Here is a 26530-nt window from a genome sequence, read left to right on the forward strand (position 1 = left end):
CTGTCAGGTCAGGTCAGATCAGGTCCACTCTCTCCAGCCCTGTCGGGTCAGGTCAGGTCCGCTCTCTCCAGCCCTGTCAGGTCAGGTCAGGTCAGGTCAGGTCCATTCTCTCCAGCCCTGTCAGGTCAGGTCAGGTCAGGTCAGGTCCACTCTCTGCGGCCCTGTCAAGTCAGTTCAGGTCAGGTCCACTCTCCGCAGCCCTGTCAGGTCAGGTTAGGTCAGGTCCACTCTCTGCAGCCCTGTCAGGTCTGGTCAGGTCCACTCTCTGCAGCCCTGTCAGGTCAGCTCAGGTCCACTCGCTCCAGCCCTGTCAGGTCAGCTCCGGTCCACTCGCTCCAGTCCTGTCAGGTCAGGTCAGGTCCGCTCTCTCCAGCCCTGTCAGGTCAGGTCAGGTCCACTCCCTCCAGCCCTGTCAGTCCAGATCAGGTCCACTCTCTCCAGCCCTGTCAGGTCAGGTCCACTCTCTCCAGCCCTGTCAGGTCAGGTCAGGTCAGGTCCACTCTCTCCAGCCCTGTCAGGTCAGGTCAGGTCAGGTCCACTCTCTGCAGACCTGTCAGGTCAGGTCAGGTCCACTCTCTGCAGCCCTGTCAGGTCAGGTCAGGTCCACTCTCTCCAGCCCTGTCAGGTCAGGTCAGTTCCACTCTCTCCAGCCCTGTCAGGTCAGGTCAGGTCCACTCTCTCAAGCCCTGTCAGGTCAGGTCAGATCCACTCTCTCCAGCCCTGTCAGGTCAGGTCAGGTCCACTCTCTCCAGCCCCGTCAGGTCACATCCACTCTCTCCAGCCCTGTCAGGTCAGGTCAGGTTAGGTCCACTCTCTCCAGTCCTGTCAGGGCAGGTCAGGTCCACTCTCTCCAGCCCTGTCAGGTCAGGTCCACTCTCTCCGGCCATGTCAGGTCAGGTCAGGTCCACTCTCTCCAGCCCTGTCAGGTCAGGTCAGGTCCACTCTCTCCAGCCCTGTCAGGTCAGGTCCACTCTCTCCAGCCCTGTCAGGTCAGGTCAGGCCCACTCTCTCCAGCCCTGTCAGGTCAGGTCAGCTCAGGTCCGCTCTCTCCAGCCCTGTCAGCTCAGGTCAGGTCCACTCTCTCCAGCCCTGTCAGCTCAGGTCAGGTCCGCTCTCTCCAGCCCTGTCAGGTCAGGCCCACTCTCTCCAAACCTGTCAGGTCAGCTCAGGTCAGGTCCACTCTCTCCAGCCCTGTCAAGTCAGGTCCTCTCTCCAGCCCTGTCAGGTCAGATCAGGTCAGCTCCACTCTCTCCAGCCCTGTCAGGTCAGGTCAGATCCACTCACTCCAGCCCTGTCAGGTCTGGTCAGATCCACTCTCTCCAGCCCTGTCAGGTCAGGTCAGATCCACTCTCTCCAGCCCTGTCAGGTCTGGTCAGATCCACTCTCTCCAGTCCTGTCAGGTCTGGTCAGATCCACTCTCTCCAGTCCTGTCAGGTCAGGTCAGGTCCACTCTCTCCAGCCCTGTCAGGTCAGGTCAGGTCAGCTCCACTCTCTCCAGCCCTGTCAGGTCAGGTCAGGTCCACTCTCTCCAGTCCTGTCAGGTCAGGTCAGTTCCACTCTCTCCAGCCATGTCAGGTCAGGTCAGGTCCACTCTCTCAAGCCCTGTCAGGTCAGGTCAGATCCACTCTCTCCAGCCCTGTCAGGTCAGGTCAGGTCCACTCTCTCCAGCCCCGTCAGGTCACATCCACTCTCTCCAGCCCTGTCAGGGCAGGTCAGGTCCACTCTCTCCAGCCCTGTCAGGTCAGGTCCACTCTCTCCAGCCCTGTCAGGTCAGGTCAGGCCCACTCTCTCCATACTTGTCAGGTCAGGTCAGCTCAGGTCCGCTCTCTCCAGCCCTGTCAGCTCAGGTCAGGTCCGCTCTCTCCAGCCCTGTCAGGTCAGGCCCACTCTCTCCAAACCTGTCAGGTCAGCTCAGGTCAGGTCCACTCTCTCCAGCCCTGTCAAGTCAGGTCCTCTCTCCAGCCCTGTCAGGTCAGATCAGGTCAGCTCCACTCTCTCCAGCCCTGTCAGGTCAGGTCAGATCCACTCACTCCAGCCCTGTCAGGTCTGGTCAGATCCACTCTCTCCAGTCCTGTCAGGTCTGGTCAGATCCACTCTCTCCAGTCCTGTCAGGTCAGGTCAGGTCCACTCTCTCCAGCCCTGTCAGGTCAGGTCAGGTCAGCTCCACTCTCTCCAGCCCTGTCAGGTCAGGTCCACTCTCTCCAGCCCTGTCAGGTCAGGTCCACTCTCTCCAGCCCTGTCAGGGCAGGTCAGGTCCACTCTCTCCAGCCCAGTCAGGTCAGATCCACTCTCTCCAGCCCTGTCAGGTCAGGTGAGGTCAGGTCCACTCTCTCCAGCCCTGTCAGGTCTGGTCAGATCCACTCTCTCCAGTCCTGTCAGGTCAGGTCAGGTCCACTCTCTCCAGCCCTGTCAGGTCAGGTCCACTCTCTCCAGCCCTGTCAGGTCAGGTCAGATCCACTCTCTCCAGCCCTGTCAGGTCAGGTCAGGTCAGGTCCACTCTCTCCAGCCCTGTCAGGTCAGGTCAGGTCCACTCTCTCCAGCCCTGTCAGGTCAGGTCAGGTCAGGTCCACTCTCTCCAGCCCTGTCAGGTCAGGTCCACTCTCTCCAGCCCTGTCAGGTCAGGTCAGGTCCACTCTCTCCAGCCCTGTCAGGTCAGGTCAGGTCCACTCTCTCCAGCCCTGTCAGGTCAGCTCAGGTCAGGTCCACTCTCTCCAGCCCTGTCAGGTCAGGTCAGGTCCACTCTCTCCAGCCCTGTCAGGTCAGGTCAGGTCCACTCTCTCCAGCCCTGTCAGGTCAGGTCAGGTCAGGTCCACTCTCTCCAGCCCTGTCAGGTCAGGTCAGGTGCTCTCTCTCCAGCCCTGTCAGGTCAGGTCAGGTCAGGTCCACTCTCTCCAGCCCTGTCAGCTCAGGTCCACTCACACTCACCTGTTTTGGATCTAACAATGACACTCATACGGCGTCTAACGGAATCAAAATTCAATGTCTGGAGTAATTCGTACCTTAAAAAGAATGAAAAGACGTGAACATAACAGCAATGTGCTTCCCAAGTACTGACAGAATGTAGTTACTTTTCCAGTTAATTGGAACTTTTTTTTCCTTTTGCTGAGAGCTGGATGAACATTCCACCAGCCACTTCCACAGTGAGCTATCCTCAATGCCCCCTCATAGACCGTGTTTCCCCTTTGTGATGTTGCTTGTCCAAGAAAATCTTGGTCTTCCTAGGTTCCTTTTACCATTCATGTAGCCTTCAAGCAGTGTTCTGTGCAAATTGTTGCACCTTATCAGATGGCCAAGGTAACTCAAATGTTCTGCTCTTGATGTCTATCATGCCTTGTCTGGATTTCTTGCTTCCCAGTGCATTGTCATTGTTTACCCTCTCTCTCCAAGATGTTCTAAACATCCTTCCGTATGACAACATTTCAGAGACTTCAGGTCTTTAGAAACTAGGAGCAGGAGGAGGCCATTGGGCCGATCGAGCCTGCTCCACCATTCAATATGATCATGGCTGATCCTCTATCTCAACACCATATTCCCACTTTCTCTCCGTACCCCTTCATGCCCCTAATATCCAAAAATGTATCAATTTATTTCTTGAACACACTGTGACCCAATCTCTACAGCTTCTGTGGTAGAGACTTCCACAGGCTGACCACCCTCTGAGTGAAGAAAGTTTTCCTCATCTCAGTTGTAAATGGCCTGCCCTGTATCCTGAGACTGTGACTCCTGGTTCTAGACTCCCCGACCAGGGGAAACATCCTCCTTGCAACCAGTCTGTCTAGACCTTAGAATTTTATACATTTCAATCAGATCCCCTCTCATTCTTCTAAACTCTAGTGAATACAGGCCCAGTCAAACAAATCTCTCCTCATACAACAATCCTGCTATCCGATATCAGTCTAGTGAACATTCGCTGCACTCCCTCTATTACAAGTCTCTCCTTTCTTGGGCAGACCAAAACTGCATGCAATACTCCAGGAGTGGTCTCACCAAGGCCCTGTATAACTTCAGTAAAATATCCCTACTTCTGAACTCAAATTCTCTTTCAATGAAGGCCAACATACCATTTACCTTCCTAATTGCTTGCTGCATCTGCCTGTTTACTTTCATTGACTGGTGTACAAGGACACCTAGATCCCTCTGTACATCCACATTTCCCAATAGATCACCATTTAAATAATACTCTGCCTTTCTGTTTTCCACACAGAAGTGTATAACTTCACATTTATCCACCTTATACTGCATCTGCCATGTGTTTGCCCACACACACTTGTCTAAATCACCCTGAAGCCTCCTTATGTCCTCCTCACAACCCCGCCCAGTTTTGTGTCGTCAGCAAACTTGGAAATATTGCATTTGGTTTCCTCATCCAAGCCATTTATTTAAAAAAAAACATTTATTCCCACACTCAGAATTGGTTGACGAAACTGGAAACAATCTAAAAAGTATATTACCCCCCCAATCGGATGGGCTTTAATTTTGCCCAGTAGCCTCTTGTGTGGAACCTTATCAAAAGCCTTCTTGAAATCCAAATACACCACATCCACTGGTTCTCCCTTATCTATTCTACTAGTTACATCCTCAAAACTCCAATAGATTAGCTAAGCATGATTTCCCTATCATAAACCCATGCTGACTTTGTCTAATCCTGTTAATGCTTTCCAAGTGTTCTGTTACCATGTCTTTTATAATAGCATTTTCCCAACTACTGATGTTAGGCTAACTGGTCTGTAATTCTCTCCATCCTTTTTTAAATAGTGGGGTTACATTTGCCACCCTCCAATCTGTAGGAACCGCTCGAGAATCAACAGAATTTTGGAAGATAACCACCAATCACAGAATCACAGTGCAGAAGAGGCTCTTCGGCCCATTCGGATCTGCACCGACACCTGAGAAACACCTGACCTACCTCCCTAATCCCATTTACCAGCACTTGGCCCATAGCCTTGAATGTTATGATGTGCCAAGTGCTCATCCAGGTACTTTTTAAAGGATGTGAGGCAACACGCCTCCACCACCCTCCCAGGCAGCGCATTCCAGACCGTCACCACCCTCTGGGTAAAAAAGTTTTTCCTCACATCCCCCCTAAACCTCCTGCCCCTCACCTTGAACTTATGTCCACTTGTGACTGACCCTTCAACTAAGGGGAACAGCTGCTCCCTATCCACCCTGTCCATGCCCCTCATAATCTTGTACACCTCCATCAGGTCATCCCTCAGTCTTCTCTGCTCCAATGAAAACAACCCAAGTCTATCCAACCTCTCTTCATAACTTAAATGGTTCATCCCAGGCAACATCCTGGTGAATCTCCTCTGCACCCCCTCCAGTGCAATCACATCCTTCCTATAATGTGGCGACCAGAACTGCACACAGTACTCCAGCTGTGGCCTCACCAAGGTTCTATACAACTCCAACATGTCCTCACTACTTTTGTAATCTATGCCTCAATTGATAAAGGCAAGTGTCCCATACGCCTTTTTCACCACCCTACTAACATGCCCCTCTGCCTTCAGAGATCTATGGACACACACCAAGGTCCCTTTGTTCCTCAGAACTTCCTAGTGTCATGCCATTCATTGAATACTTCCTTGTCAAATTACTCCTTCCAAAGTGTATCACCTCACACTTTTCAGGGTTAAATTCCATCTGCCACTTATCTGCCCATTTTACCATTCCGTCTATATCTTCCTGTAGCCCAAGACACTCAACCTCACTGTTAACACCCAGCCAATCTTGGTGTCATCCAAAAACTTACGAATCCTACCCCCCACATAGTCATCTATGTCGTTTATATAAATGACGAATAGTAGGAGACCCAGCACAGATCCCTGTGGTGCGCCACTGGACACTGGCTTCCAGTCACTAAAGCATCCTTCTGTCATCACCCTCTGTCTCCTACAACTAAGCCAAGTTTGAATCCACCTCATCAAACTACCCTGTCTCCCACATGCATTTGCCTTCTTTATGAGTCTCCCATGTGGGACCTTGTGAAAGGCTTTGCTGAAATCCATATAAACTACATCAACTACACTACCCTCATCTACACACCTGGTCACTTCCTCAAAAAATTCAATCAAATTTGTTAGGCATGACCTCCCACTGACAAAGCCATGCTGACTATCCCTGATCAAACCTTGCCTCTCCAAGTGGAGATAGATACTCTCCTTCAGAATTTTCTCCAATAGTTTCTCTACCACTGACGTGAGACTCACTGGCCTGTAGTTCCCTGGCTTATCTCTACAACCCTTCTTAAATAGCAGAACCACATTAGCTGTTCTCCAGTCCTCTGGCACCTCCACCGTGGCCAGAGAGAAATTAAAAATTTGGGTCAGAGCCCCTGCAATCTCCTCCCTTGCCTCCCTCAGTAGTCTGGAACACAAACCATCTGGACCTGAAGATCTGTCCACTTTTAAGCCTGCCAACACCTCCAATACCTTATATATATATCAATTTGCTTAAGAACCTCGCAGTCTCTCTCCCCGAGGTCGATACCTTCATCCTCATTCTCTTGGATGCAGACGGATGTGAAGTATTCATTCAGCACTCTAGCGATGTCCTCTGGCTCCACCCATAGATTGCCCCCTTCGTCTGTTATGGGCCCTTCTCTTTCCCTGGTCATCCTCTTCCCATTGATAAACTTCTAGAATATCTTGGGATTTTCCCTACTTTTACCAGCCAGAGCTTTCTCATATCCCCTCTTTGCTCTCCTGACTGCTTTCTTAGCTCCATCCTGCACTGTCTGTACTCCACTAAAGCCTCTGCTGATTTGCTTCCCTTGTACCTGCTAAAAACCTCTTTTCCTTCTCATCGTATCCTGAATATCTCTGGTCATCCATGGTTCTCTGGGCTTGTTACTCCTTCCTATCACCCTAGAGGGAACATGTTGAGCCTGTACCCTCCCCATTTCCTTTTTGAACACCCCCCACTGTTCCTCTAGATTTCCCCACAAGTAACTGTTCCCAGTCTACCCTGGCCAGATCCTGCCTTATTTTACTCAAATCCACTCTCCCCCAATCCAAAACAGTTTTTTTGCAACTTGTTGAGTTCTTTGTCCATAACAAACTTAAACTGTACCATGTTGTGGTCACCATCACTAAAATGCTCCCCACCACCACCTCAGCCACCTGTCCGGCTTCATTCCCCAGAATTAGGTCCAGCGATGACCGTCCCTTGTTGGACCCTCTACATATTGACCTAAAAAGTTCTCCTGTGCAAGATTTCAAGAAATCCACTCCATCCAAGCCAATGCATCCAATATTTCCAGGGCCACTTCCTTTAGTACTCTGGGATGTAGATTATCAGGCCCTGGGGAGTTTTCAGCCTTTAACTCCATTAATTTCTCTCATTTTTTTTTACCAACACTGATTTTCTCCAATTCATCCCTCTCACTAGACCCTTGGTTCCCCAACATTTCTGGGAAATTATTTGTGTCTCATTTTGTGCAGACAGAACCAAAATACATATTCAATTCTTCTACCACTTTGTTTCCCGTTATAATTTCCCTTTTCTGACTGTAAGGGACCTACATTTGTCTATGCTGTTCTTTTTTTCTCTTCACATATTTAGAGAGGCTTTTACAGTCAGTTTTTATGTTCCTGGCAAGTTTACACTCAAACTCCGTTTCCCCTTCTTGATCAATCCTTTTGCCTACTTTTGCTGAATTCTAAACTGCTCCCAATCCTCAGGCTTGCTGCTTTTTCTGGCAATTTTATATGCCTCCTCTTTGGATCTAATATCCCTAATTTTGTAAGCCGTGGTTGAGCCACCTTTCCAGTTTTATTTTTGTGCCAGAGAATGAATAATTGTTGTAATTCATGCATACACTCCTTAAATATTAGCCATTGCCTATCCACTGTCAACCCTCTTAGTAAGGTTCCCCAATCCATCATTGCCAACCCGTGCCTCATACCCTCGTAGTTCCCTTTATTTAGATTCAGGACCCTAGTTTTGGATTCAGCTTCTTCCCTCTCCATCCTGATGGATAATTCTATATGGTTGATCCCTCCCAAGGGACTCTGCACAATGAGATTGTTAATTAATCCTTCCTCATTGCACAATACCCAGTCTAGGATAGCTCACTTCTAGTTGGTTCCTCAACATATTGATCTAAAAAAACCACACTACACACTCCAGGAAATCCTCCTCCACAGTATTATTGCTAGTTTGGTTTGTCCAATTTGTATGTAGATTAAAGTCACCCATGATTACAGTTGTACCCTTATTGCATGCTCTCTAATTTCCTGCTTACTGCCTTCCCTTACATCTCCATTACTGTTTGGGGGCCTATAGACAACCCCCACTAACGTTTTCTGTCCCTGGGTGTTTCTTAACTCCACCCAAACAGATTCCACATCATGATTTTCCGAGCCAATATCCTTCCTCGCTATTGCATTGATTTCCTCCTTTACTAGCAATGTACCTAACCTCCTTTCCCTATTTGTCTGTCCTTCCTAAATATTGAATACCCCAGGATGTTCAGTTCCCATCCTTGGTCACTCTGTAGCCTTGTCTCCATAACTGCAACTCTATCATAACCGTTTATATCTATTTGCTCTGTTAATTCATCTACCTTATCATGAACGCTCCGCACATTAAGATACAACGAATGCCTTTAGACTTGTCTTTTTAACCTTGTTAGTCACCTTAGCTTTATTTTGCACTATAACCCCATTTGTTTCTCACCCTTGTTTTTTCTGCCTTCCACTTTTGCTTCTCTCTATCCTTGTTTCCACTTCCTGTCTCCCTGTTCAGGTTCCTATCCCCCTGCCATTCTAGTTTAAACCCTCCCTGACTGCACTAGCAAACACCACCACTCCCTCCCCCTCCCCACTGAGGACCTTGCTCCCAGCCCTGCCCCGATACAACCTGTCCTGTTTGTACTGGTCCCATCTTCCCCAAACTGGTCCCAATGTCCCAGGAATCTGAGTCCCTCCCCCTACACCATTTCTTCAGCCATGTATTCATCTAATATATCCTGTTATTTCTACTCTCGCTAGCACGTCGCACTGCTAGTAATCCTGAGATTACTACCTTTGAGGTCCTACTTTTTAATTGACATCCTAACTCCCTTTCTTCAGCTTGTAGGACCTCATCCCTTTTTTTAAACCTATGTCATTAGTACCAATATGTACCATAACCATTGGCTGTTCACCCTCCCTCTTTAGAATGCCCTGCAGCCTCTCCGAGACATCCTTGACCATGGCACCAAGGAGACAACATACCATCCTGGAGTCTCTTTTGCGGCCACAGAAACGCCTGTCTGTTCCCCTTACTATTGAATCCCCCTGTCACTGTAGCCCTGCCACACTTCCTCCTCCCGTCTTGTGCAGCAGAGCCACCCGTGGTGCCATGGACTTGGCTCCTGCTGCTTTGCCAAGTCATCTCCCCCAACAGTATCCAAAACGGTATATCTGTTAGACAGGGATGGCCACAGGGGGCTCTTGTACTACCTGCATTCCTCTACTCTGCCTAGTGGTCACCCATCCCCTTTCTGCCTGTTCAGTCTTTACCTGCGGTGTGACCACCTCACTGAACATGCTGTTCACGACAATCTCAGCATCGCGGATGCTCCACAGTGAATCCCCCCACAGCTCCATCTCCGAAACGCGGTTGGCCAGCAGCTGCAGCTTCCTGCCCACACTTCCTAACCACATGGTCACTAGGAACACTGGAAGTGTCCATGACTTCCAACAAGAAGGAGCATATCATGGGTGCGAGCTCTGCTGCCATGATTTCCCTTTCGATTAAGCTTGTTAATTAGTTTTGATCAGTTGGTTGCCTACAGTCCAAGTTTCACAAGTTTGACCAGGCCTAACAGTTGAGCAAACATTTTCCTGTCCAGTGTAGAGATTTAATGAGCATGGTGGTAAAACACAACCCTGACTTATTACTCACTCAATTTGCATTTCACCTCACATTGTATTTTCCCTTCTCAAAAGCTCTTTGGTTCCAGTACAAATTTCTTACTAGTCTCAGATCTTTCATGTTCATTCCTATGTTCTTCAGATATTCAATATTCAATCATTTTTTCCTGATTCACATGATCAAATGCTTTTTTGCAGTCTATAAAACATATGTACACTTCTTTATCACACAATATCTTTCTCACAGTATTGCAAGGGCAATTAGGGGCAGACAATAAATGCTGGCCTAGCCAGTGATACCCACATCCAACGAATGGATTTTAAAAAGTGCTGAGAGGTGGAAGGAAAAGCAAAATAATTAAAAGATCATGATAAGCTGGTGGGACTGTTTTCACCTGGTTCCATTTTTATCTGTCTAATAATGTCCAGAGTCACTTGCAATGGCTTCTCTTCCTGCTTCTGCACCATTGCCTCTGGTGTCCCCCAAGGATCTATCCTTAGTCCCCTGCTCCTCTCACCTACATACTGCCCCTCAGCAACATCATTTGAAAGCAGTGTTAATTTTCACATGTACACCAACAACACCCAGCTCTACCTCACCACCTCCTCCACTGTTGCTAATTTATCAGACTGTTCATCCGACATCCTGTACTAGATCAGCAGAAATTTTCTCCAAGTAAGTATTGGGAAGACTAAAGCCATTGTTTTTAGTCCTTGCTCCAAACTCTGTTCCTTGCTACCAACTCCATCTCTCTCACTGGCAACAGCCTGAGACTAAACCAGTGTGTTTGCAACCTTGATGTTAGATTACCCTCGAGATGAGCTTCCGTCCACATATCTGCGATACTATCACTTAAGACCATCCATTTCCAACTCTGTAACATTGCCCGACTTCAGCCCTGCCTCAGCTCATCCACTGCTGAAACATTCATTTGTGCCTTTGTGACTCCAGATCTAACTATTGCACCCCTGGCTAGTCTCCCACATTCTACCCTCTATAAACTAGAGGTCATCCCAACTCTGCTGTTCATGTTTTAACTTGTACCAAGTCCTATTTACCTATCACCCCTGTGCTTGCTGACCTACATTTGTTCCCAATGAAGCAAAATCTTAATGTTTAAATTCTCATGCTTGTCATCAAAGGCCTCCAGTCTTGCCTCTCCCTATCACTGTAATCTCCTCCAGCCCCATAACTCTCTGAGATAACTGCACTCATCTAATTCTGGCCTCTTGAGCATCCCCAATTTTAATAGCTCCACCACTTCCTAGCATGCCTTTAGTTGACTGAGCCCTAAGCTCCAGAATCCCTTCCAGAAACCTCTCCCATCTCTTTCCTGCACTTTCATCCTTTAAAATCTACCTTTTTCAGCAAGCATTTGGTCATCTGACCTAATATCTCCATGACTCAGTGTCACATCTTGTTTTCTAATGCTCCTGTTAAAGGTACTATATAAATACGTTGTTGTTGTGTTGCCTGGCTAAAATTAAGTCAGCTAACAGCAGATACCCTGATACTGAGGAGAGAAGGTGTGTGGTGTTGGTGTTGCTGCTCCTCAGTGTTTCAACTGTTTCTGCTGCTGCTTTTGGAGTTGCTTCTGCTGTGTGCTGCTGCTGCCCCTGCACTCGAGGGTGTTTGCTGCTGCTGCCCCTGCACTCGAGGGTGTTTGCTGCTTCAGCTGCTGCTGGACCTGCCCCTGTGGAGCAAAAGGAGAGAGAGGGAGAGAAGAAGAACAGCTTCTGTTGCTGCTGCAGGACAGGAAGGCCAGGAGGCCAGGACTGTGAAAAAAACAACATCCTAGGTGGGTGTCTAGGACTGTGTATTTTTGTTAAGGTGGGGGCAATTAAGGACTGTGTTTTGTAGGGGGAGGCAAGAAGACTGCTAGAGGGGTTGGGGAAGGAAGAGAGGGGGGCTGTGTGTGTGGTGAAACCATCTTTCTGCCGCCCCTCCCCCACCCAGCCCTTTCCAGGTAAGACCAGCAGTAGCTGGTGAAGACATCGCCTCCCCCTACCTGAAGACCATCAGGCCCCCACCCACCATCCATTTAACATCGGAGACACCCACCTGGACTCTTCCCTTTTCCCTCCTGTGCCTCCCTGTCCTTCACTCCTCTCCCTCCTCTGCTCTCCTGTGTAAAAGAGGGGAGGTTATTCCAACCTTTCTCCCCCCCTCCCCTCCCTAGGGAGGAAATATATAATTAAAAAAACAATATATATAATATATATATATTTAAAAAAAAACAGCAGAAAGGACAACAAGAGGCAGCTGTGTTCCCAAAGCAACCAAGGATTGTTAGGTACCCAAATCAATTTGAATGTATTCTGTTTGGAGACCTGTTCAATTGTGTTACAGCATCTGCATTGGTGAAGTCCCATAGTCAAAATAAGCGACTGAGTCAGAATATTGAAAGCTGGGTAAACAGGCACATTGTGTATATGGCATATCTTTACTTTAATTCAATAAAGTAATTAAACCAATGGCTGATTAAGTGAAATTCAGTAGTTTTGAATTGAAATAAAAAGTATATAAGGGAATGGACAAGGAGACTGGGCTTGAGAGAGAATTCAGGGTACACCCAGAGGTCATGCCAGGGGCTCAGTCAGAGGGTGGGGGTACATAAAATAGCAGCTTCTACCAAGAAATAAATGGAGTTATATAATATAATTTTATCTTGAAAACCATTGCTCAGATATTTTAATCTATCAAGCTACACTTGTCCTGAATAAAGTATAAGCATTGCCACCAATACAACTGTCAAATCATTGGATATCAGGATTTATCACAACCTAACACTCTATTAATTACAATCTGTTAATGATTTGATGAAGAGGCTGGCAATATTGTAGCCAAATGTACTGATGATACAAAGATAAGTAGGAAAGCAAGTTGTGAGAAGCATAGTCTGCAAAGGGATATGGATAGGTTAAGTGGGGGCAGGGGGGACTGGTAGATGGGGTATAATGTGGAAAAATGTGAGGTTGTTCACTTTAGCAGCAGGAATAGAAAAGCAGAATATTATTTTTGTGGAGAGAAGGTGCAAAATCCCCATCCCCAAACTGCAGCTACCTAACAAACAAATAAGAAAAAAATCCATCAGATACCTGCATTTGAGCACAATGGTTTGGACTCTTTCTCAGGTACCTCAGATACATGGCTCTCTGTGGCTTGTCTCATCTTCTCAGTATCAAGTTGGTTTCTAAACCCAGGCAGCATTATGACACAATTTGTGCCAAATATCAGCCCCTTCCTACCTGCTGCTGTTTGTTCATCCTTCAAGCTTAAAACCTCAAAAATAGCAGCATTTTTTCAGCATCCCACATTTCCCATTCACCTATCATAATTCTATTTCAATGTGCACCGTCTCGGAATTAGTGGCCATTGTGGTTGCTATCATGACAACTCCAGGAACCTCATTCAGTGATGGACGCAGTGTTGTAGCCTAAAGGATGTTGGTGAACCAGATGTGTTTTTACAGCAATCAACAATGGTTTCATGGTCATCATTAGACTTTAATTCCAGATTCTTATCGAACTCAAATTCCACCATGTGCCTTGGAGGGATTCGAACTCAAGTCATTACCTTGGGTCTCTGGATTACAGCGACAATACCACTGCGCCATAAACTGGACCAAAGTTAGAGCACCCGGTTCTGACTAGTCCTTCACCAGACTGGCTCCCACTCGACATTTCGTGGAGGTGGTAACTTTGGAACAGAGCTTACAACAGCAGGAGGGCAGTAAAAGCAGTGGGCACAAAATCTAATTCACCACAGACATCCACTTGTTCATTGCATACAGGGCAAGCAGCATCTATTTTTTCTCTCTCCACACAAGCAATGCAAACAGTTTGTGTAAAAACAGCAAAAGCTTTTTTCCCCCCCAAGAGTGGCTTTGATTCCAGGCAGACTGGTTAAAACAGATTACTGGGTACATGTCCCATACAACAATCCCTCCATGGCCTGTTCTTCATCCATTTCTCATGACAGTACAGACATTAGGTAATAATATGTAAAATAGATATTATTCACTAATCCTAGCTAACCTCACTAAAAATAGAATCATGGAATGGTTACAGCACAGCAGGTCATTCAGCTGCCAAGTCAGCGCCAGCCCTCTGCATGAGCGATCCGGCTAGTTTCACTCACTCACTCTCTCTCCGTAGCCCAGCAATTTTATTTCCCTTTGAGTACTTATCCAATTCTCTTTTTAAAAGCCACGATTGACTCGGCCTCTACTGCACTCTCTGACGGTGCATTCCAGATCCATTTGTTGTGTAAAAAGGCTTTTCTTTCTGTTGCCTTTGGTTCTTTTGCCAATCAGTTAAGGGGAGTTTGCCAATGATCAGTGCATACTAGTGTGTGAAAACATGAACATGATCATGAATACAACAGCTGAAAGCCCTTTCAGCGATGGACTTTGTGAAAGGAATCATGGGGTAATTGATGAAATGTAGGATACAATTTTAATTTATTAATCAGATTTCAAGCTGAGAACTACCCTGGCATGGGCAATTCATGCAAAGTGTTCACTTCAGATGGTTGGAGGATATAGTCCGTATCAGTTAGTCTGTGGGTGAAATCCTAAAATACCTGTGCTGTGCGATGTTCCTTCTGCTTTAGAAGATATTATAAGTTCCTTTTTCCCCTGCACATTTGAATGTTTTACATGCAGGGAGACAAGGTTTCATCAAGGCTGAGGTCTCTGAGAAAGCTCACAGATCACTGAGGTATCGAATAAGACCATCTGAGACAGATTTCAATCCAGGAGATTATGTTTGCCATAAAAGAGGATCATAGGGAATGGAAAAGCCTGGTAAGGTAATCAGGTCATGATGGTAAGATAGTACACAACAATCAAACTATTAAAAATTAATTCCTCATACTTAATCAAATTAGTTACAAAATCCCAGACTCTGATTAGCTGATAGAAGTAAACAAGACATCTTGTGCCTCAAATTCTAATGTGTTTTGTCATGAAGGTTGTGCAAAATAGAATGCGATTGATTGAGGGCTGGCTGGATAGTGGTAATGTGAGTAACCATTACACACATGACAGAACTATCACGTCGATAAAAGCAAAATACTGCGGATGCTGGAAATCTGGAACTAAAACAAAAATAGCTGGAAAAACTCAGCAGGTCTAACAGCATCTGTGGAGAGGAACATGGTTAACATTTTAAGTCTGGATGACTCTTCATCAGAACTCTTCATCCGGACTCGAAACGTTAACCGTGTTCCTCTCCGCAAATGCTGTCAGGCCTGCTGAGTTTTTCCAGCTATTTTTGCTTTTGTTTCAAACTATCACACCCACAGGCTAACTGTCTAGAATGGGTACATGGGTGATGTATGTTCCAGGGCAGTTCAGTCAATGGAGGGAATTGATAATTGTAGGGCGATCAGGAAAAGTTACTGGTAAGTTCAAGTTGTTTGAATGTTCAGGATGACATGATGATCACCAAGAAGTGAGGTCCATGCACTGGAGAATGGAAAGCTTAGTGCTGATATTGATCTGGAAGTGACTTTTTAAAAACTATTTCATGGGATGTGAGTGTTGCTAGCAAGGCCAGCATTTGTTGTCCAGCCTTAAGTGGCCTTGAATACACACATACTTGCCTTTCAACTTCAGCCTCTGGATTCTCAAGCTCCATAAAATTGTCTTTTATCTGCAGGAATGTGAAACCAAGTCTGAACAAAAAAACAAATAAAATCACTAAACATCCATCAGAAGAGTAATTTAACCATCTCGTACACCATATCAATCCATCATGGGACAGTAATGCTCTGATTATAGTTCTGGACTGGCAAGTTGCAAATTCAGAATCACATATAATATATTTAATAATCCATGGACCCTCAGAAGATAAAGCAACCATAAAGTTGATGAATTGTAAAAGGACAATTTGTTTACTTATGCACTTCAGGAAGGGAACCGGCCGCCCTTAACCAGCCTGACCTACACCTGACCCCAGTACAACACCAAATGAGGTGGAATCTTCCACTCCCGCCACTAGCGGGAACCGTAGACAGTGAGAACACTTCATGTGGCACGAGTCAAAGTCAGTTTCTCAACAGCAGGAAATATTTGGTATTTTGTTCTCTCGACTTTCAAGGTGGATTAAAGGTGGGTCAAGTAATGTCAGGAATACCACTTGCATCATTAACATCTCATGAATGCTCATTAAAAAGCCAACACACAGGAACCACATTCCCCCTCCAAACGAAGTTCCTCACTGGTGGGCAATTAGAACATTATGTTTAAAAACTGTATATGAGTGAGTGCACCTGGCAAGTTTCACTTCATCCACTACTTTGAGGTCAATAAACACTGCTTTTGCCGTCCTTTTAAAGTGTCAGTGCTACGTATTGGGTGCCTATAGCACAAGCTACGCCATGGCTGGGCATGGGAGGCTCAATCTGCGGGGTGGAGTGAGATGGAGACAGGACTGTAGCAGGTGGTGGAGGAAGGAGGGGGGAGAGACGGAGGTAGGACTAGGGGGTGGGAAGGACTGTGGGGGGTGGTGGGGGGGAAGGATGAAAGACTGACCTGGGGTGTTTAGGGGACTGTCCAGGGAAGGTTGAAAGACTGAAACAAAAATAGCTGGAAAAACTCAGCAGGTCTGACAGCATCTGAAACTTAATGTTTCAAGTCCGTGTGACTCTTCAACAGAACCAAGGAAATAGAGAAATTAGATGAAATATAAGCTGGTTGAGGGGGGGTGGGACAGGTAGAGCTGGATAGAGGGTCAGTGATAGGTGAAGGCAAAGAAGAGATTGCCAAAGATGTCATAGACAAAAGGACAAAGGGGTGTTGAAGGTGGCGATATTAGCTAAGGAATGTGCTAATGATGACATTAAGGGTAGAAAGCAGGACGAGCAAGGTACAGATAGCCCTAGTGGGGGTGGGGGGAAGGGATTGAAATAGGCTAAAAGGTAGAGATAAAACAATGGATGGAAATACATTTAAAAATAATGGAAATAGGTGGGAAAAGAAAAATATATTAAAAAGGTTGAAAGACTAACTGGGGCCTGTTTAAGAGACGGTCCAAAGAATGCGGCCACACTGTCTGGAACATGTTAGAAGGCTCTGCATGGCATGCACGTCTTGGTCCTGGTCTTGAGCGGAGGAACACCTCTCTGGTCAGTGATGGGCATGTACAGAATTTTGTTTAGGGAGTGGTCTGTCACCTACAGCATTTTGTGCTGAGAGTCCGATGCATGGTACTGGGACACAGAGGGCACAAGTCACATTCAGGAAAAGTATTTGCATCCAGTATGGTGGTAACTCCAATGTCGTGCAGGGGTACTGGATGGTCTCATGGGTGAGGAGGTCTCTAAAAATAAGGGTGCAGAGGCCTTGAAGAGCAGGGGTCAGATTAATAAGGAGCATGTGGACATCAACATTTAAGGGAATGGTGGGGGTGGGGGGGCGGTGGAGAACAGGAATATTTACAGAAATGATAATGGGGTTAGAGTAATGGGGAACCTGGATGGTCATAGGAGCAGTGGAATTAGGAGGCAGTGACTGTGGAGGAGGATGGGAGGGACTTGGGGGGTGATACGGGAAGGTTGGGAGGTGCTGAATGCAATCTCAAATTTCAGAAGAGCCAACTTCATCTCGACTCAGTAATGACACCGTTGGAAAAGGAAGATTGAAAAAAATGATATGGGAAGGGTCACAAAGCAATTGGGAGGAGTTAGGACTGCTCTTTTAGGCTGAGTGATGGAACACCCTATTTAATTATTTGCTCAAGCCATGGAGAAGCAGGTTCAGTTGAGTCCTGTTCTCCAGTTGAAATGTCCAATGAAGGAGCATTGCTCCCTGACTAACGGACGACATTCCTGCGACGATCCGTTAAGCTTTGGAGCTAGATTTGAATTGGTGCAATTGACTATTTGTTCCTGACAGAAGCATGGAAAAAAAGATGGCGGTTAAATCAATGAAGGGGACAGCTGCCGGACAGCAGCTAGATACACACTCCAAACCTTACTAATCGAAGTTAAATGGTCATGACTGACCAGGCTTAACGTCTTCCCATTATGCCAAGGATTTGGGACTGAATTTTCTGTGCCCCCGCTGAAATCAGCAGGCTGCCATATTTAAATGAACAATCATGGGTCAATTATCAAGCCAATTGACCCTGATACCACACTGCCCATGCCATAAAACATTTGGCATTGGCAGCAAGGCGAGTGGGAAGCCTGATTTTTTTCACTGAAATGCTTAAAGGGCGGGTGCGCTCCTCGAGGGCTGTTCCTACCTGCTCCCTCCCTTAAACCCATCCCCTTTCTCCTCCCAACCACTGTCCCTCTCCCTAGATTACTCAAACACTCCTAGCCCAAAACCCCCAATACACCTGCTCCAGGGATCCATGGGCCTTGGTCGTTTTCATCTTCTGCAGTACCCAGTAGTGGCCACTGACGCCTTCCTGGTGTTGCTGGGATTGATGGAGCTGCCGGCTATTAGGATTGGCTGGCAGCTCCAGAAGGTGGGACTTCCTCCCCAAGGAGGGGTTGGAGTCCGACTCGGCTCTCATTAATACACACTGCAAGGCTTTATAGCTTTATGCATGAAGAGGAGATCAGCCACCTGTGGTCCTCCAGGATGTGCTTCACCTGCAAAGGGTGGTCTGGGGATGCCATGTCTAGAGGATGCCAGGCCAAGGGCTTGGCACACTCCTCTTGGCTTGGAGATGGAGCGAAACCAGTCAAGGGAAAGGTTAATTAAGTTCACAAATGTATTTGTTGACAGATTCAAAGAGATGCGGAGAATGCAGACAACAGGCAACCCTGCCTTGTTTTTACCTCTAACACGAATGAAGAGAAGGGCCCATTACCGATTGGTACAGGTCCAGGATGTGCAGCAGCATGAGCTGCAAGAGGGAGCCAGCCCCAAGATGTCCAAGATGCTCCTGAAGAGCGGCAAATGCAACAAAGACCAGTGACCCAGCCTTGGGCGTATCTAAGACTCTGTTTATATATGGGTCAGAGTATTGCGTCCGGTGGGTGGGAATGTGCCAGACGTGAAATAGCACGAAATGACTTTGGGCAAGCATCCCAACATCATTGCGTACTCGCGCGAAATTTCACTCGGTGGCAGCTAAGGTGCTCACCTACAGTTAACGGCCAAGCAAGTCCATTAATAATGTAATTAACACCTACAGTTAACGGCCAAGCAAGTCCATTAATAATGTAATTAACACCTACAGTTAACGGCCAAGCAAGTCCATTAATAATGTAATTAACAGTGATTTTTAAAGTTGACAGACAGGCCATTCTCCTAAGTGGCATTCACATTTTCACACAAACCTCAATCCAGAACAGGATGAAATCTCTATGGGGGAGACCAGAACCAGGGGTCACAGTCTGAGGATACAGGGTAGACCATTTAGGACTGAGATGAGGAGAAATTTCTTCACCCAGAGAGTGGTGAACCTGTGGAATTCGCTACCACAGAAAGTAGTTGAGGCCAAAACGTTGCATGTTTTCAAGAAGGAGTTAGATATAGCTCTTGGAGCGAAAGGGATCAAAGGGTATGGGGAGAAAGCGGGAGCAGGCTATTGAGTTGGAGGATCAGCCAAGATCATATTGAATGGCAGAGCAGGCTCGAAGGGCTGAATGGCCTACTCCTGCTCCTAGTTTCTATGTAGCAACATAAAGAGACATCTGAACTGGTTTTTTTTGAGGTAGGCTTTCAGGTCCTTGATTGTGCTACACGGACATATTTTGCAGCATTTTTGTCATTCCCTTTATTCTGTGGAGGTCTGCAGCTCCTGGAGCAGCTATCTGCCTTCAGGGAGCTCACTAGAAGCTCTCGCCCACACTCAGTTAGGTCAGCACCTGCCCCACTCTGGCAGCACTGAACATTTCTCAGCACGTGTTTCACATGGGCTGGCTGTTAATTGGCCAGTCAGTGTGAAATTGTGTCCAGGGGCCCATTTCCTGTCCACTTCTGGGCCCGGTGATCACACGCACCTCACTAACAAAAAATTCAGGCCATGGAGATGAGCAAAAGGAATGCCACAGGCGCCTTCAATTGTCCAGGGATGTGCCATTTCCTGCATGAAGAACTGATGCTGCAAGGACTTGGAGGGCATCCCATTCTGGTGGCTTTGAAGGTAACCACTGCACTGAATCTTTTTGCCAGTGGGTTCTTCGAGGGCTCCACTGGGGACCTTTTGTGGCATCTCCCAACCAGCGAGAGACAAATGCATAAGGGAGGTGACAGATGCCCTTTTCACTACAGCCCACCAGTACGTTCAGTTCTGCATGGATGCTGAAAGCCAGGCTGCCAGAGCTGTAGGATTTGGAAGAACTATCTGGTTTCCCACCATTCCAAGGCACTATCGACTGCAGAGTAACCAGACAGCAGCTTGAGATTCATCAATTGAAAAGGATTTCACTCTCTGAGCATACAACTAATTTGTGATCACAGATGGAAAATCCTGGATGTTTGTGCTATGTACCCAGGGAGCTTTCTCAATTCTTGCATCTTTATGTCCTCACAGGCACCACAGAGTTTTGAGAGACCTCTGTGATTACAGGATTGACTTCTCCAAGACAAGGGATACCCCCAGAAGGTGTGACTCATAACACCTGTTCACCACCCACATAGAAAGATACGATGCTGCACATTCCACCACCAGATCCTTGATAGACCAGATGGTAAGTGTGTTTCCAATGTTTGGACAGCTTAGCCAGAGCTTTCCAACACTCACCACAATGTGTCCAGAATCATCATCATCGTCCACTGCGCCTGCATGACCTAACATTACAAAAGGGGCATGTGTTGCCCAAGGGAGACCAGGAGGAGTGAGAAGTCTCATCTGACCAGGAGGATAACCAAGGGGATGGAACTGACTCGGGCTAGGGTATAGACTAGCGACATGAAGAGGGCATCACAAGTGTACGACATGGCAGACATTCCTGTGACAAACATTGTTACAAGATTCCAGGAGGAGTAGAGTGCAGACACATTCTCTCAATTATTTGTTTCTCTCACCTTTTGCTTCCTGAAGACCTCAGCACCTTTTTTTCTCAGATAATTTCTCTTAAGTTCAATGCTTTCTTAATGATTAGGGAAGTATCAGTACTCACCACCTACCCTGATGATGGGTTCATCCTTGGAAGGCTTTAAACCACTGTTAACTGATTAGCCTTGGCAACATATAGCTGCTGTAGGACCTGAACAGCACTCCCTCCTTGAATGACTTTAGGCAAAATAAGGGCTCATGGAGTTGGGAGTAATATATCAGCATGGACAGAGGACAGGTTAACAGAGAAAAAACAGAGTGGGCATAAATGGGGCTTTTACAAGCTGACAGGCAGTGACTAGTGGAGTGCCGCAAAGATTAGTGCTGGGGCCTCTACTATTTACGATCTATATTAATGACTTAGATGAGGAGAGAGAGAGAGAGAGTACTGTATGTAAGTTTGCTGATGATACCAAGTTAGGCAGGAAGGTAAGCAGTGGGGACCACAGTCTGCAGAGAGGTACAGACAGGTTAGGTAAGTAGGCAACAAGATGACTGATGGGAGTATAATATAGGGAAATGTGAAGTTATTCACTTTGGTTGTAAGAGTAAAACAACATTTTTTTTTAAAAAGGTAAGAAACTTTTAAGTGTTGATGTTCAAGGAGACTTGGGTGTGCTGGTACAAGGAACAGAGGAAGTTAGCATGCAGGTGCAGCAAGCTATTAGGAAGGCAAATGGCATGTTGGCCTTTACTGAAAGGGGATTGGAGTGAAAGAACAAGGAAGTCTTGCTACAGTTGTACAGGGTTTTGGTGAGATCGCATCAGGAGTAGTGTGCACAGTTTTGGTCTCTGCATTTAAAGGATAATTGCATTGGAGGTGGTACAGCAAAGGTTCACCGAATTGGTGGTTGGGATGAGGAGGGTGACCTATGATGAGAGGCTGAGTCAGCTGGGCTTATTCTCTGGAGTTTAGAATGAAAGGTGATCTCATTGAAAGCTACAAAACTCTGAAAGGGTTTGATAGGATAGATGCTGCAGGATTGTTTCCATTGGTCAGGGAATCTAAAACACGGCACAGTCTCCGGATAAGGAGCCCATCATTCAGGACTGAGATGAGAACTTTCTTCACTCAAAGGGTTGTGAATCTTTGGAATTCTCTAACCCAGAGGGTAGTGGATGCTCCATCGATGAATACATTTAAGGCTGAGAGAGAGAGACAGATTTTTGGTCTCTTAATTCTTGGGGAATTAAGGGATATGTGGAGTGGGCGGGAAAATGGAGTTGAAGTCCAAGATCAACCATGATCGTATTGAATGGTGAAGCAGGCTCGATGGGCTTTGTGGTCTACTTCTGCTCCTATTTCTTATGTTATGAAACTAATATAGTTTCAATCAGAAGGTTGCAATTGGAGTTACTTTGGAGAAGAATTGCTGAAACCAAGGGCTGTATAAAATGCAGCATTTCGGTGGGTGGGAGTTGGACCTGGAAGCTGGTGGCTAGCCAATTCCCACCATCGCTGCCCGCGATATAATGCCAATTACTGGCTGCCGGGTAGATTTCCAGCCTGTGACGTTGCTTGAGTGTTGTCTTTCCGCCCTATCAGAGATGGAGGGCGGGGAGTCCAGCATCTAAATTTGCAGGCCATGACCCAGAAGGAGGTCACGGCCATGAATTTAAAAGGGCATCTGGCATGGCCCAGTGTCAGGTGTAGTTGTGATTTTACTGGTGTTGGAATGAAGCAGGAGTTTTTGAACTTTGGAAAGATTTACAGACATTGGCTCATGTAAGTTTTCATTAAGCTGAATAAGTTTCAAAATTCCACAGAGGATCAGTATTAAGGGTTTTTGGCAGGGAACACACAAAGCATGCATTGTAAGTATGAACCCAATGGGAAAGATGTGAACATGGAGCAGCTGAATCATTATAACATATTTCTTCCTCCATAGAGGGCTGACAGAAGGAAGTGAGGGGAGAGGGAGGGAAGAAGGTGCCAAACCACCTCATGTTTTGATGATGACTCCCTCCAAGCTCCCCTCCAGACTGTGAGCACCAGGTGTGAGGTTTTAGCGCTAGTGGACAGGAGGAGAAGATCTCCTGCATTCAACAGAAGTGGCCGCAGAGGTCAGCAGTGTGGATGTGGTGCCTTGAAACTGGAGGTAATGCTGGAAGAGGCTGAATGACCTTTTGAGATCTGTCCATCAGTGTACACGGAAGGTAAAGGGAATGCTCAATAGGGTCATGCCTTAGAAGCAGCTCAGACGTCTGTGGCAACATTATGCACAAATGACCCTGTCATTAGCCCTGATGCCTATGTGGAGGTGGTGTTGTGTCAGGGCTGTTTGGTGGGTCAGAGGTGGATGGGGGGGGTGGGGGTTGTCTGCCAATCATTGTGCAGACGATGCATTCCTCACAGCTCATGGCAGTGTGAAGAAATGAAAATTATCGCACTGTCACACCTCCTTGTAAGGTGCCAGCGAGAGGAACAGGACTGCAGGAGGCATACTCGAACTGGCAATCCTCACCACCCGCCCCCCCACCCACCTGAGGAGATTCCACAGGGGACATCAAACAAATGGAGCTGGTCAATTGGCAGAGGCAAAATTGAAAGAAGAATCTGGGTGGTGAAATTACAAGAGGCATTATCCAGAGTTGGAACAGAAATGGGGAGAGAGCTAAGGGGAGGGTGTATGATGCCTGGCACGCTCTTATGAATTGAATATTGTTCTGGGTGTTCCAAGGCTTGAATGCTTTGTGGTGGAAACCACGTGACAATGTGATAAGTGGTTCAATGGTTGCAAGGAGTCACACCTCATTATCAATATAATACGAACATGTTCACATGAACAAGGAGCAGGAGTAGGCCATTAAGCCCCTCGAGCCTGCTCCACCATTTCATAAGATCATGGCTGATCTGATACTAATAATGTTAATGAAGTTGAACCTTGTGTCCTCACACACCCCATGAAGGTTGTAAAAGGCCATTAACGTCCTTTATTCTGTCTCCTGCACAGGTGAACCATTGACTGATGTGACTGCTAGCCCTGAGAGTGACTGAAGCCGTGCTAGCTTCCAAGGAGGAAGAGGAAGTCTCACATCCTCTCCCATTGCCAGGCACCAGTGCAGATACTGGCACCTCAGCAGGGAATAGTTCAGCAGAAAGAGGGCCAGCACAGTCTGGTGAAGGTATTTCACATTTGCACATGCAGCTGCTAGAGGGTGGTGGAACAGGCCTCGGGCAGTCAGAGGAGTGTTTGAGGTGATCCAAAGATCAAGTCCAAGTCAGATGATAAGCCTTTGGAGTCATCCAGAAGGTGGCAGCCGCTAGATATCCAGCCCAAGGTGCGTGGAGATTTGGCAGAGATACCAGAGAGGTTGCGTGCTCTGGCACGGACTATGGAAGTCTCCAACCAGGCCATATGCACTGTGATTGCCCACTCTGAGCGCCAAGCTTCCTCTATGGGCAGACTGGTGACTGTTCTGGAGGGGCAAACCCACAAGATTGTAGCAGCAATCGTGGGCATGCACCCCCTCGCTCTGAGCTTGGGCCCTTGGAATAAATGATTACATTCTATTAGCTTTCCTCATTACTTGCTGTACCTACAGACTGACCTTTTGTAATTCATGCACTAGGACACCTGGATCCCTCTGCGTCTCAGAGCTCTGCAATCTCTCACCATTCAGGTAATATGCTTCATTTTATTCTTCCTGCCAAAATGGACAGTTTCACATTTTCCCACATTATACTCACCTAACCTGTCTATATCCCCTTGTAGCCTCTTTATGCCCTCTTCACAACTTACTTTCCTATCTTTGTATCATCAGCAAACTTAGCAACCATACCTTCAGTCCTTTCATCCAAGTCAAAGGCTCAATAACTTCCATCACCAACGTCTACAATGCATCCTTGGCATCGCATGGAGAGGCAAAGTCATCGATGATTCAGTCCTTTCTAGGGCAACTGCCCAAGTATGCTTGTGCTAATCAAGCAGAGAAGGCTTTGCTGGCCTGGGCATGTTCCCAGGAAGGAAGATGGCCACATCCCAAGGATATGCTATATGGAGAGATGGCCTATGCCAAGAGACCAGCAGGGCAGCCAAAGCCCTCAACATCCATCACGACAAGTAGGGAGCTATAGCTAACAGATGGTGACACCAGCGGTGGGCAGGGGCTCGCCACCACGATTACACGTGGTTTCAGAAGCTCCAAGGCAAATGCCAGTCTCGCTAACAAGGCATCAGCAAATAACACCCCGCACCACCGACAAGGCACAACTTCATGTGGGACGCTTGTGGCACAGTTTGCTTTTCAGAATCATCTTGTTCAGCCATCCAAAAAAGTGCAGATGATCTCAGCTGACCTCACCATCCCTCGCAGATGGAAGGATGTCAATCATCCATAACACTTTTCACATTTCAGAACATTCAAAGCACTTCAAGCCACTTAACCTTTCTTTAAAGTGCAGTCGCTGTTGTAACATAAGAAAATGCAGCACATAGCAAGATCCCATTAACAGCAATAAGAATATTGCCACGAGGTCAAGGTTGACACCTTTAAAAAGAATCTGAGATTTGTTCCCTGGAATAAACACCCCTTGGAGAGTTTGGAGAGGTCCAGTTTCAGTGCTCTATTTGGAAGATAGTTTCAGAGCTGTAGAGCACAATGGGAAGGGTCATTCCTGAGTACACAATGCCTGTATATTTGACATGCAACAGCACTTAGGGCCTCTCGCTTACTAATGACTCCCTAGAAATTGTTCCCATTTGTCTATTCTGGGTGGATAGCTCGAAGAGAAAATGGCTCAATTAAAAAATCCTAGTTTATTGACATAGTGCTGACTCATCACAGCTAGAATTTGATCAGGAGAAGGAATGAGTTTTTCTCTCAGGACTGTTGGCTTTCTCCAGGTACTAAGTATCTCACTGTTGCTGTTGCTTTATGTATTAAACATGAAAAGGTTTTGGCTGGTGTGATGGGTTAAACATTTCGCAAGAAGTGGCTCATGGGCTAGATGTTTCTGACATATGGATTCAAATGCAGCCATAGCTGGGGCGGGGTTGAAAGTAAACACAATATTCTGGTATCAGACTTAATGGTAACTAATGCTTAAAAAAAGGGAATAGTTTTTGCTATTTTTCCTGACAACCTGAGTGCAGAGACTCAGGATTATTGCTTTGTTCTTTGTAGATGTAATGATAGACCTTTCGAATATGTATCACTATCCAGAGTTGAAAACAGACTGCAAAGCCCAACATTTACAAAACATGCAATTGCCCCCCCCCGCCATCCCACCCCTGCTCCTAAACCATTTAGATCCAATTCAAGTTGTTTGGTACCTCTTTACACCTTCAACCAGAGCAATTTCATCTGGCGAAGAGGAAATGTAAACTGAGGATCTCCCATCCTGGTGTTGCTTCTGATAATCAGTTTGGTCTTCTCGCTTAACCTGGACTGTGTGGCAAAGGCAGAGTGCACGGAAAAACAGCTCCTTTCTTTCCTAGGACACAACCAAATGAATGCCTGATAATTAAAACAGTGACGGGACAGATCTCCTAGGCATTTGCCAATAGGTCAACTACCCTAGTTTGCTGACATGTCCAAGAATAAACGTATCCTACTTTCATACTTCTAACATAAGTAATCAGAAAGGCTTTTATCAGAGCTCTAGCCTAGAATTTAATATGGCTTTAACTATTTTCATCGCC

At 46.7% G+C, this 26530-nt stretch overlaps 1 protein-coding gene across 5 annotated transcripts in view; it reads right to left on the bottom strand.

The window, feature by feature from the left end:
- The window catches only part of atp11a (ATPase phospholipid transporting 11A), a 375081-nt gene that overhangs the window by 185951 nt on the left and 162600 nt on the right, over positions 1 to 26530 (bottom strand). For all 5 annotated transcript variants that reach the window (XM_041199613.1, XM_041199614.1, XM_041199610.1 and 2 more), the window contains 3 exons: positions 26162 to 26322; positions 15469 to 15540; positions 2926 to 2999 (listed from right to left, as the gene is read on the bottom strand). In XM_041199613.1, coding sequence (XP_041055547.1) covers positions 2926 to 2999; positions 15469 to 15540; positions 26162 to 26322 — 307 coding nt within the window. The remainder of the gene's footprint in view (positions 1 to 2925; positions 3000 to 15468; positions 15541 to 26161; positions 26323 to 26530) is intronic.

This window comes from Carcharodon carcharias, chromosome 11 (assembly GCF_017639515.1).
Source record: "Carcharodon carcharias isolate sCarCar2 chromosome 11, sCarCar2.pri, whole genome shotgun sequence".
In the NCBI taxonomy this organism is placed as follows: Eukaryota; Metazoa; Chordata; class Chondrichthyes; order Lamniformes; family Lamnidae; genus Carcharodon; species Carcharodon carcharias.